Here is a 13,202-nt window from a genome sequence, read left to right as displayed (position 1 = left end):
AAGGGGCAATATTAACCTTTTTCTGCCCATCAGTGGTAGAAAAACTATACTGTCTTCTCGACAGGAGGGGGAGCATGTGCTAATAGGAAGAGCAGATGCTAGCTAGCACTCTGTATTTGGATTACAGACTTTATTGATCCAAAGTGGATTTATGGTGGCTACAAAAATGAAGATTGTCAAGCAATGTCATTGTTCCTTTGTTAACCTTTCCTTTGTAAAGCCATGGATTGAAAGGTAGAAAGGTGTTACATCTAGTGATATTTTTTACCTCTTTTTTTTATGATTACTTAAGGAAGATCATATCTGTTTAGCAGTCTCTTCTCTGAAAACAAAAATGAGTTGCTGCAGTAAGTTTTAGTGCCTTTTTTTACAGTGAGAGTTGGTACCCTTCTTAAATCATATACAGTAAAATAGCAGTTGTCTTTGTTCCTTTATATGATAATTATTTTCTTACTGAATACTTAGAAGTGTGCCTGTTAGTTCAGCATAATGAACATTTACTTAGTGAGCTGCAGATAAGATTCAACAGGACCTTGATAAAGCTTTGTTAAGGAATTTGTCATTTTGCGTTCTAAAATGATTAACAGTGTAGGGTTTTTGTTTGTACTAGGATTTTCAGAAAACTGTAAGATACCAAATTGAGGAATACTGAAAGGTTAAACTAGTTGTTCCCCTCAGGAGCACAGTGAAGTATCAAACTTCTTTTCAGAATGGTATCTGTGGAGACAAGCTTCTTTCTGAATCGCAAATTTAATTTTATTTCTATATTAATGTGAATGAACTACTGGGTTAGATATTTACATTTGTTTTATGTTCAGCTGTCTGCTAGATTTATACTAATGTGGTATGTTTCCCTTTCTCTCTTCAGCTTAATAACCAGTTTGTATTTTGTTTTGATTTTTCAGTCCCGTCTTTTACCTTCACACCAACAGGTATATATTTGCACTTTTCCCCCCTTCTTTGTTACTTTAGCATGCGTTTGTGGTACTGTTTCTCTTTTTCTGACGTAACCAGCCCATCTGTTCAGAAGTGTTTAAAACAATTTCATTAATGACGGGTATCATTATTTTTTTCTCTAAGTAGAGTATACTTGCTTTGTAGCTGACACTTTTTTTTCCATTTGTATGTACCATTTTGTCATGTGATGCAAGCATACCATTTTGTAGCATGCTCCTGTCAGTTAGTTCAACCTGGGCTCTCTTCTTGTATTACACTCAAGTAGTGTAGCCTTCTACATCTAGTGATTCAAAGGTACTTCTGATGAAGGAGGAATGACTTAGCAGAGCCCAGATGCTGACTTGTAAGGGAACCGATGGGACTACAGTTGGCAAAACATTTGCTTGTGTCTTCCCTCTGAAACTGCATTAAACCAGTGTCCTAGGAGTTCTCTGCTTTGGCAGATACAGGAAATCAAAGTGTGTTATCAGTTAGATTTCTTTGCTTGCTGCCTTAAGCTGTATTTGTGCTATGAAACTCTTAAGCAGTCAACTTGTTTTACATAAAGCTGCATTTCAAATTCAGGGTGGGTTTAAAATCATCTTCTTTTTCTTTATGCTTAGAAATGTGCAAACTATTTCCATGACACACACCAAGCCATAGCCCACCAGAACTTTCAGTGAGAGCCTTTCTGTTCTGTAGACTGGACCTTCAGTCAGTCCCATAGTCTGGGAGTTCAGAAGCTTTTCCTCAACAACGAATACTATTCAACACATTCACTATCCACCGTTGTACTGCATATATTCCTTTTAGCTACAAACTGAGTGAATAGACAGGTCGTATCTTCCTCCTCTGTTCTAAATGCCTTATTGTCTATGAGACTTGCAGGTCATGTAATACCCAGGCAGGTTAAAAGCCACCTAACTATTCCTCTGCACAAAATCAGCTCGAAATACTTAGCTCAAAATAATAGCTCAATATCACCATACTAATTTGGCCTGTGGACTGCAGCTGTGTTACATCCTTCCAGGTGTGACTGCAGCTGAAACAATCTCATGTATATCTGCATTGATCCATGCAGACCTAGTGGTAATGGGTTAGATTCTTATCCACATGCTTTTAATCACACTGAATAGTGTCTTGTTTCAAAAGTCATCCTATTATGTTCAGTGGAGTTGCTTACTGTTCAGCATGAGTCAGAGTGGCCCTTAATGTTTCTGAAGTCCTTTGAGATCCACGGTAGAGACTAATGCAAATTATTATTTTGCTGTTACTTTAATTGGCTTAACAGAGAGCTTCTACTGCAATCACAATTGTAGCATGCTACTGAAATTCCGCAGAGGTTGGTAGGTTAGCTAATATACATTTTTTCATTTGGATTCTTAACATTAAAGGAAAATATCACAGCTCCATAAGATATGTCAGAGCTGCAAAATAAATATCACTGAGATTTTTAAAGAAGAAATTGGAAAAACACAAAGTATGTAAAATGTTTAAAGGAAAAAAATCTTTTTTCAATCCACAATCCCAGTCGTGAGTTCCACTGACTTTAAATGGTACCATATCCTCTTCTTTAGCATTACCTACAGTAAAAGACTTTTACCTGTAGCAAGGAATTCTACATTTTAATCCTGTTACTGTAATCACTGCCAGCATTTATCTCTCTCTTGCAGGCTCACAGTTTGGAGTTCTTCTAAAGAGCAGAATTCGACTGCTTTTTTTTTTTTTTCTTTTTTTTTTTTTTTTTTAAGATATTCCTAGATGGAAAGTGTAGAATCCATAAGCATTTGCAGGGAGGCAGTCTCCTTAACCCTTTGCCTAGCCCAATGCAAACCCCAAAAATATACAGCACTGTTTCTTGTTGGATGTATACATCCTGTAACATAACTTTTTTAACCATGATACCTCATTGTGAAGGATACACAATCCATGCCAACATATAAAGCATGTGGTTGTGCACTTAGTTAATGTATGATGCTTATGAAATGCTAGCAAAACTGCTCCTACTAATTTAGGAAATATTCTTTCTGCCAGTCACTTTTTACCAAGATTTATACTTCTAAGGTTTTAGATTTAAAAACCAAGTATCATTATTAAATGCAATTGTAAAGTGTTATAAAATACAAAGCTTCTGTGGATTTTTAGAGTATGCTTGTTCCATGAGTAAAGTGCAGTAATGTTCAGAAAAAAGCATGTTTTCGTAGGAGGTCCAGCTGTAATGAGCCATTGTTTATGTTGGAACTAAAGTCTGTTATAAAATCATACTACCTCTTTAATCTTACCAAAATAATAAGGTAGAGCAAAGCTTTAACATCTAGTCATTCATGAAATAAATATATGACCTAAATTCTTCCACAGAGTAACTCCACTGAAGTCAGCAGAGTTATGTTAAGGATAAGTTCAACCTGATGAATGGCTTCCTGCCATAAATGATACATGTATTTGTTTGTGTTTTTCTGAATGTAACTGGAATATGAAACTTTGATGAAGCTAAAAGTAGCAGTTATCAAGCATCACAAGTATTATGTATAAACTTGCATTTGAAGGAATTACTTTCAGAATGAGACTCAGAATTAAAGTATAAACACCGCACACTTACTGTCTTTCATGAAATGAAACAAAGGCAGATTTAATATTGTTATGTAAGGAGTCTGTGTGCTTTTTAAATTATTTCCTTTTTTTTCTTTTTTTTAATCTTTTTTTTCAGTAACCTATCAAAGAGGAGGAGATGCCGTAAGCAGTGGAGGCAGGTAATTATGTGCTTTATTTTTAAAGCTGTAAATTGTGTGCAACTACATTTAAAGATGTTGGGAGTATAATTGTCCTTATAAGTGATGGCAGAACAACAACTTGCAAATACACATTTTAATTTATCATATTAATGCATACACTTATTCCATATATTTTACTGCTTAGACGGATGTGGTTTGCATTTTTAGGATGACTTCCAAAGAATGGGTCATGGTATTTTCTTGAGTTGCTTTGTTAATCTGTAAAAACTGCACCTCAAAAGATAAGCAGCAGAGGGAGCACTTTAACTTCAAAATAAATATCTGACTTAGCATCTGATTAAGGGAGTAAAAGTAATTAAGTCGTGGCACTTATGAAGGTTAAGAAATACAGCTGGTTCACAAATGCTACAAAGAAAAAAAAAAAAAAAACATTTATTGGAAGAATGTGCTGCAGACACAAACAGCTTGTAAACTGACTTTTTAAGAAAAACTCTTGCTGTGAATGCAAAACAGTTAAAGCATTACTTGCAAGAGATGGTTCACTGAAGGAGAAGGAGATGTAGACTTAATTTAAAGCCCCTTACTCTGAGAACCTACTCCATTCAAGACTGAAGATTTAACTGAACTATGTTTACTGGGTTTACGTTATTAGTGAATGGCAATGGACAAAACTGTAGTTTAATTTTCCCACATAGAGACGGAGATTTCTTCAGGAGGCAAAATAGCAGTTTTAGCAAAAAGGCAGGTAGGAGCATTGTCACTCTATTAGCACACTTTTTTTTTTTTTTTTTTTTTTTTTTTCTGTGTGCATGCTCTTTTGTAAGCATTTGAGCTAAAGATTTGGCATGATGTTGGAATAAGCATTAAAATCTCAGAGAACAGCTGTGTTCAAATTCCTATATCAGTTCCTGTCTCACAAGTGGCATCTTGTCAATTCCTAATATGCAAAACCTTACAAAAATTTGGTAATGGTGAGGATTAGGCATAAAATTAAACATTCCCAGTGTGCTTGAATGCTGTGCAGAGTTAATCCAGTGCTGCTACTGTACCTGGCACATTATGAGCAATTGCACATCTCTCTGTCCAGTACTGTATGCTGCTGTATTGTCATAGCCATAAAAACATGGAGGAAAACCTCTAGAACAGTTACCATGTGATGTTTGAATGGACAAATCTGTAAATCACTGGGTTGCTGCCTTCACCCCAGGATAGTGAGAAAATGAGAGAGCAGAGACAAACCATCTCTTTCCCTGACAAGGTTGTTCAAAAAGATACAGTTAACATCCTTTGTGTTCTTTGTGCCACTGTGCTTTCTTGCTCATCCCATAGCACAAGGTAGACAAATCACAGTCAACATAGACTCAGAGGACAGATACGAACCCAGAAGTGTCTACGTCGTATACAGTCATTTTGGTACTGCTAAAGAAGCAGTGTCTTTTTTACTGCCCTACTTTTAAGGATCCATGCCACAATCTAGCAGTGTAATTGATTTAAAGTGCTAACATCTATGCTTCTTTTGTTCATCTGAGTATATGGTATTTACAGAGCATCTGATGCTGTACAGCATTTAGTAGAATATGAAACATACTTTTGCAATGTTAAAAAAATCTAATCTTTACATATGAAAATCTTTACTCTGAATTTCAAACTTAAAGCTTCCACTTCCTTACATTATATTTGTAATGTTTTGGAAAGGTTTAGCATTTTTTTGCCGAGTGCAGATATGCGAGCATGTTAAAGTTATTATTCAGAATGCCACAGTGATCTGTTTCAAAATAATCCCCACTTCTGTAATGCTGAAAAAAACGCCCATTTCTGTGGCAATCCCCTTTTCAGCTGGAACTCGAGTAATGGTAATTAGGGTGGATTGACTCCAGCCAGTAGCCAGGCACCCACGCAGTTGCTTGCTCTCCCCACCCCACCTCACCATGCCCCACCCCAACCCAGGCCCAGTGCAGCAATTCAAGGACTCAAAGAATTCACCTCAAAGGCTGAAGATCTTTGGAAAAGATCATCTCCTGTCTTGCAGCAGAGTATAGAGATGTAATGCAAACACCTTGTGCTAACACTTCCACCTAAATGTCCCCAGTATTGTTTACCTCTACTTATATACATCACAACACATTTCTTACGTGACAACTTGTTTTAATGGAAAGTAAATTTTAGAAACAAAGTGCCTTTAACTTTCTATGCAAAAATCCAGAACACAGGCCTTGAAAGTGCCCATATTCTGGAAACTTTGTCTCCTCCAAATGCCTTGAGGTATATTCTCATTGTAAGAGCAGAGCAATAGGTTAAAAAAAAAAAAAAAAAAAAAAGTATTTCAACCCAGCTCTTCACATGTTGACACGGCTGTACATTTATTTCAGATTCTAAAAAATGTACCTTTCTAATGAATGTGTATTGTCTGGTGTGATAGCCTGGCAGTAAGTCATGCCTCATCACCTCCTATGTTAAATTGTCAGGTGACATGTGCAGTGCAGAAAAGGTCTATACACATATGTATAGACCTTTAAATGTCATTCTAAGAATATGTCTTAGGCCTGCAGCATTAATTAACTATATCTCCCTTAAAAAACTGCATGCATTTTGTATTCTCAACTTGTAGATTCAGAGGATTAGTGTATTTTATTTTTGAAGAACATCACATCTAATATTAGAGACTAGTTTTTATACCGTTTCCAATGGAAATTTGCTTGTTAAATCATGTGATGAAAGAGTCTGCATTACTTTTTTTTTTAATACGACTGAATAAAATTTTCTGTTTTTTAAAAAGCGTCTTAGTTATCAAAAGCAATTGTTGGTAGAAGATGTCACTTGTGTGGGACTTCATAACATGCTGTTATGCATCATTATTGTAACAACTAAAGAGGCACCAAAGATTCTACTAAACATTCATCAGTGTCTTTCATGCTCCCTAGAAAAACTCAGCATCTTGGAAACCAAGCAATGCTGTCTTTTTCTGCTGATGGTGGGAATATATTATTCCAAATGTAACTGATATGCAGTATTGATATCTGGATATTTGTAAAGTTATCGAGTATTCCCAGTTACTTTAAAGTTGCTTAGGAGTTGCTGCCGTTCCACCTATATAAAGATTAAGCAAGTGTTGTATTCATTAACAAAGATATATCACATACTTAGTGTGCTTAATGGGACCCAAACGCTCCCAAGTAACAGAGGTTTCTGTAATCTGCTGTTCCCTTTGATCCACAAGAGTAGTATCTGATGGTGGTTAGTACCTGTCTTCATAAATCACCAAGAACTTGTGACTATTCACATGCAAACTTGGCTTGTATTTCTGTGTATCCATCTTCCATGTTTGAACTTTGTGTTTGACTTGCCAGTGACCTCTTTTTTACCTTGTTTTCTGTAAGAAATACAAAGAAAGAACAAGAAGATAAAAATACCACTCCCTTGCGCCCCCCCAAAAATAATTATTGTTATTATTATTTTTTTTTTATCAACAAAATTCTCGAGATAATTGAAGGTTGCACACAAATACGTTATGCGCAGTTCATCAACCTGAACCAATGCTGTCCTTGGCTGTTCACTTCAGAATGTCTTATCAAGGAGCAGGTTATTTTAGTCTGTTACATAAGAGACTGAAAACCATTCTACAGTTGAATTAAGCTGTATTTTCCAGTGTCTAAGCCCTTTAATAAGTGATATCTAACCTTCTGAGAAGAATATAATTGCAATGTGAAAACGCTTTTGTTTAATTTTTGAAATGACCAAGCTTTGTTTTTAAAGGCCAGGTCTCCTAAACATCAGTGAACCAGCCACGCAGCCATGGCTAGCAGATACTTGGCCTAACACAGGGAACAACCACAATGACTGCTCCATCAACTGCTGCACCTCTGGCAACGGAAACAGTGATAGCAACCTTACAACATACAGTCGACCAGGTTAGATATATTTCTGCCTTGCTTAGGAATCTTCTTTACATAGTATATGCTTATAATACTGGAGAACAGGTTTCTTTTTCTTTTTAATTTCCAATATATGTTCAGATTTAATGTAGTTTCATTCCACTATGTCATGATTATGCTTTCTGTCCCTTTTTGGTCCCTTGTGGTTCCCAGCCAATTGCAACAATCTGTGTCGAAAGCTGAAGGAGCCCCTGCAATGTCCCACGTTACCAGAAGTCGCACTGAACTTGTATGTTATAACATCTGACAAACAGCAGATAACTTTGTTTTTAGGTTGTTTTGCACATCTTTGTTACTTAGATGGAGAAGGAAAAGTATTAAAAATGATACCAGTGAGATTTTCTTTCTGTTTTGGGCACAATGAAAAGCAAGAAATAAAACATCACTAAAGTACTTGGAAGATACTCTACTTAGCCACATTAAAAACCTCTCATGGGATTCCATTCTATACAAAAATGGATAGTCGGTTTTCCATTTAGGGTGTGTGGAAAATAAAGTTAACTTCACTATCTGAAAGAAATTGTGAAATGTTAGGTTAAGTAGGAGTTCCCAGGAGCTTGAACAGGATTCAGGGTATTCTTGAAGAAAACATTGTGAGTGCCACGGGAAGACAATAGGGGAAATCTACCTGGAAGTGCTATTTGTTACACATTTTGTTTTAAATGGACTTGATGCACCTTTTATTTTAACCCAGCCAATGCTACCAGTGAGGAATGAAAATGTCTTTCCCACATCGCCTACAAACTACCAGGATTTCTAGCTGATTTTTGTTGTTAGCATTTCCCAGCATTTCAGAGAGGGAGCATGATTACCTATAGTGAAGTTGCATAAGTGCAAAACAGCATTACATCCAGTGTAATTGATGTGAAACCAGCCATAATGTGATAGTGGTAATTCATCTCCTGCAGTATCCTGTCTGACAGTGACCAGCACCAGGTGCTTCGGGGTAAGATGAGAGATTTTAACATTAGAGACATGTGTCTTACCCTGCCCGAGGATATCATATTCACAAATACCTATGTAAAAATATTTCTGGTGGAGAGATGACTCAGTGGTGTGCCCTGGCAACCAAGAGGACAAACCACGTTTTGAGGTGCTTTAAACACACACAGCCAGCTGGCCAAAAGGTGACTTTCTCACTGTATTTAGTGTTGGTACAGCCTCACCTTGAATATTGTGTGCAGTTCTGGGCTCAACAAAATAAAAAGAATGTTAAGGTCTTTGAAAGCATCCAGAGGAGGGAAACAAATCTGGAAAAAGGGCTGGAAGATATGTCCTGTGAGGAGAGGCCGAGGACATGTGGTTTGTCTGGTTTGGAGAAGAGGAGGCCAAGAGATGACCTTACTACTCCCTGCACCTTCCCAAGGAGGGAAGGCAGAGAGGGAGGTGCTGGTCTTCGCTCCCTGGGAACCGATGACAGGAAGCAAGGAAACGGCACAAAGCTGGGCCTGGGGAGGTTCAGACTGGACACTGCAAAAAAAATTCTTTACTCTCACAGTAAACAGAGGGGTCAAACACTGGAACAGACATCCTAGTAAGGTGGTTGATGCCCCATGCCTGTAAGTGCCTGGCATTTGGACAATGCTGTCCATAATGTGCTTTAAGTTTTGTTTAGCCCTGAAGTGATCAGGAGGTTGGACTAGATGGACTTTGAAGGTCCCTTCCCACTGAACTCTCCTCTCCTCTCCTCTCCTCTCCTCTCCTCTCCTCTCCTCTCCTCTCCTCTCCTCTCCTCTCCTCTCCTCTCCTCTCCTCTCCTCTCCTCTCCTCTCCTCTCCTCTCCTCTCCTCTCCTCTCCTCTCCTCTCCTCTCCTCTCCTCTCCTCTCCTCTCCTCTCCTCTCCTCTCCTCTCCTCTCCTCTCCTCTCCTCTCCTCTCCTCTCCTCTCCTCTCCTCTCCTCTCCTCTCCTCTCCTCTCCTCTCCTCTCCTCTCCTCTCCTCTCCTCTCCTCTCCTCTCCTCTCCTCTCCTCTCCTCTCCTCTCCTCTCCTCTCCTCTCCTCTCCTCTCCTCTCCTCTCCTCTCCTCTCCTCTCCTCTCCTCTCCGACATAGCACATAGCAGGTTTAAGTAATGGAAACTTAACAAATCCAGAAAAGGAAGCCTGCACATTTTTGAGGGTTGCAAACTAATACAACATCTTGTCATGAGGTGCAGCAGATTCTCTCTTGATTTAGCTTTTGTGTTAAGCTTGGTTGTGTTGCAAAGTGATTCTTTTCATTGAAGTACAGCCTGTAAGTTTGATGACAGATAAGATGGTCATAGTGCTATAGTAATATATTCCAACTTTACAGAATGGGAACACATTGTTCTAAAGGTAGATACAATAAAAATATCTAGCAGAATAAAAATGTTATAGAGGTGAACCAGTTTTCTTTAAGTACTTTGTATGAGGAGTTGTAATGTGTTTATGTAAAAAATGTATCTGCTGTGTATATTGTATCTATTACATTGCCCTACACAAAAATTGGATGTAGCTGAAAATGGAAGGAGGTAAAAATATTTATTACAAGTGACTGTGCAAGGATATTATAGCAAAGCATGACGTATTAGGAATGAAGAATATACTAGATATTTAATTGCCCAATATAATGAATAAAATGCCCTTGGAGAGGAGGAAAGACTAGCATGGTCTCAGCAGGTGAGAGAAAAATTAGAAATGAAGAAATTTAAGAAGCAAAAATCAAGACAATGAAGACTGTGAAGCAATAAATAAATAACACCTTACATAAGAAAGAAAAATATATCAAACCGTAAAACCTTCAAAAATAAAAGCTAAGGGCATGAAATGTGAATTGAATATGTTGGATGTGGCATGTTCTGATATTGTTCCTTAATCACTGGGTCAGTGATTTTCTTCCTCTAGTTGTGTTTTATTCCTCTTTTTTTCAGAAAATATTTCTCCACAAAGATGTATGTATTAGGGAATACTTTTTTAAAAATTGAATGTCCTCTGTATTTCGAAGTTAGTTCACTTAGTATAATGGTCAAATCCTGTATTCTGTACTTACTCTTATGATCTAGAAAATGAATTGTGGCCTCCATGGGTAATGTACTTCAGGTTTTTAATCAAACTCATTAACATAAATGGTACATATTTTTGAAAAGGAAAAATATATTCCTGGTGATTGTTATGTAATTATTGATGCATTAATTAGGTGGCAAATGAATTCTTGTTTAATGATCATGGTATGCTGGTTGTACTTAGCCTTCTAAAACCACAGACTGCATTACTCCATTCAGTGTTCTTCCAGCAGACTAGATAGGGAGAGAAAAAAATTGTATGGAACCACTGTTACATCGGAGTAACAGTAACTACTGTTACTGTTACAGGAGATAGGGAAGCCAGAAAGACAGGCCCATTGGTTCACACAGTAGTGGCCTGAACACCAGTATTCATCTAATTAATGTATGACTGTAACAAGTACTGATCTAACGATACAATACCTATTAGAAAAAATGAATTCATGCTATCTATGCTGTCAATATTTTGCACACAGGACAATGGTATTACTACGATATTACCTTGCCATATCCAAAGCAACTAATAATTAGCAAAAATTCCAAATTGTTTTCCTGTCTTTTGTTTCAATCTGAAATGCAAAGTTGTACAAAGAAACAATGATCAAATAAAGTTTTTTCTGCTGGGTACTGAGTTACCTTTTGCATTGTACTGTTTCTTTTTAATTAATTCTGTTAATGTTTAATCATTCCTCAATCTGTTTTATAAAAATCTGTTGTATTGTGTTTCTTACACCAATTACAAAAATCTAAATGATGTTCATTCTATATTGACATGAAATGACTGTCTTGTGTAGTTATTGCCACTATAAGATTTTGGTTGATTTTTTCTTTAAATTAAATTATCTTAATCACAGTTATTAGGTACTTATACTGCTTTGAGAATAATATCTAAAAATGTAAATATTTATATGGCAAATGTAGAAAAAGAAAAAAGAAAAAAAAGGTAAGTCATAGTAGATACAATTCAATAGATCTGAATTTACAGTGAAGCAAAACAGAGAACACTACTTTTGTTCTGGAGACTTAAGACTATAGACAGTAACTTACTAGGTAAAAGATATTCCATAAACTAGTTAATTACAATATCTCAGTTTCATGGATGTGAGACATGTAGTTATGCACTAAAAAAAAAAAAAAAAAAAAAATTAAGGGAATTTCATTGAAAGTATAGTGTAAGCGAACAGAATGACCTTTTCTTTTTTCTTTCCTCTGTGGTTAGCCGATTGTATAGCAAATTACAACAATCAGCTGGACAACAAGCAAACAAACCTGATGTTGCCTGAGTCAACTGTATATGGTGACGTGGACCTAAGCAACAAAATCAATGAGATGAAAACCTTCAATAGTCCAAATCTAAAGGATGGAAGATTTGTCAGCCAACCTGGGCAGCCCACTCCATATGCCACCACTCAACTCATCCAGTCAAATATCAGCAATAATGTTAACAATGGCAGCGGGGATACGAATGAGAAACACTGGAAACCCTCTGTTCAGCAAAAGCAAGAGGTTGCACCCATACAGTACAACATTATGGAGCAAAACAAATTAAACAAAGGTGAAGAGCTTTTAGCTTGTTTCTCCTCTTTAGGCATCAGAGGAGTTTTGACATTCTGGTACTGGGAGTGTAAAGTTTTCAGGTTCAGCAATTACAGACTTCTGTGGTGCTTTTAGACTTCTTCCTCTTTAGGTTTAGCTATTCACTGCTAACAGTGTCAAAAAGTTAATTAGCACCACAATAACCTTCAGATAGTGAATTTATTATAACAAATAACAAATTGTATATTTAGAAAAAAATATATATATAAAATATACTTCCTGTTGATTTGAGATTAATTTATATTTAATACTGGTTAAGGGATGGCTTAAGACAGAGGCCAGATATTTTATTCATAAACCAGATGTATGGTAGTTACGTTATACTCTACCTTAAATTTTAAATAGGTCAACCCACTCTTCACAGTCGTGGATGGAGACTAATTAAATCTACATGTTCATGTAAACGAATGAAATTTTGCACATCAAACTCTGTAAAATTGTGTTTTGTTGTACACTGGGGACAGAAATGGAGCTATCCAATTCATTTTAGACTTGTTCCTAGCAAGCCTTCGATTCACATATTCAGAGGCGATGTTACTGCACACAATTTTGGAAACTAAATTCCTTTGTTACCCTGACTGAAGTCTGTGGATCCAGAAGCTATAAATAAATTGATTTCAGTGTTAACGTGAAACATCAGAATCTACTTTCGTGGCCTTGAGGGCATGTTTCTTTAATATAATGTGTGGGAGTTTGAAGAAATAGGTATGTGATTTCTTGCTAGTCCTGCAGGCTACCATGCAACCTCTTTTAGTAACCTGATTTGCAAAACAGTATCCCTAGGAACTGGACCTATTCTAACTTTGAACTTTTTGCATGGAAAGTTGTATCTCAAGTGGTCGTATAGTGATAAGTGATCCAGTAAAAAGACACATTTTATTACAGGAATGTTGATTTTGCTGCTGGACCTATCTACTTACAGAGGAGTTCAAAGGGCAATATAAAATGTGACACCTTCACTTGCCATAAATGTGTCAAAAGAAAAT

General features: G+C 36.8%; 1 protein-coding gene across 11 annotated transcripts in view; it reads left to right on the top strand.

Moving 5' to 3' along the window:
* Nucleotides 1-13,202, top strand: part of ROBO1 (roundabout guidance receptor 1) — a 737,333-nt gene that overhangs the window by 699,182 nt on the left and 24,949 nt on the right. For 8 of the 11 annotated variants that reach the window (XM_084506318.1, XM_084506315.1, XM_084506317.1 and 5 more), the window contains 4 exons: nt 906-932; nt 3,644-3,686; nt 7,422-7,576; nt 11,840-12,175. In XM_084506318.1, coding sequence (XP_084362444.1) covers nt 906-932; nt 3,644-3,686; nt 7,422-7,576; nt 11,840-12,175 — 561 coding nt within the window. The remainder of the gene's footprint in view (nt 1-905; nt 933-3,643; nt 3,687-7,421; nt 7,577-11,839; nt 12,176-13,202) is intronic. The other 3 variants (XM_084506319.1, XM_084506312.1, XM_084506313.1) reach the window with 2 other exon arrangements.

The sequence above is a fragment of the Aythya ferina genome, assembly GCF_964211825.1.
Source record: "Aythya ferina genome assembly, chromosome: 1".
Taxonomy (NCBI): Eukaryota; Metazoa; Chordata; class Aves; order Anseriformes; family Anatidae; genus Aythya; species Aythya ferina.
This window is presented reverse-complemented; position numbering and strand designations above follow the sequence as displayed.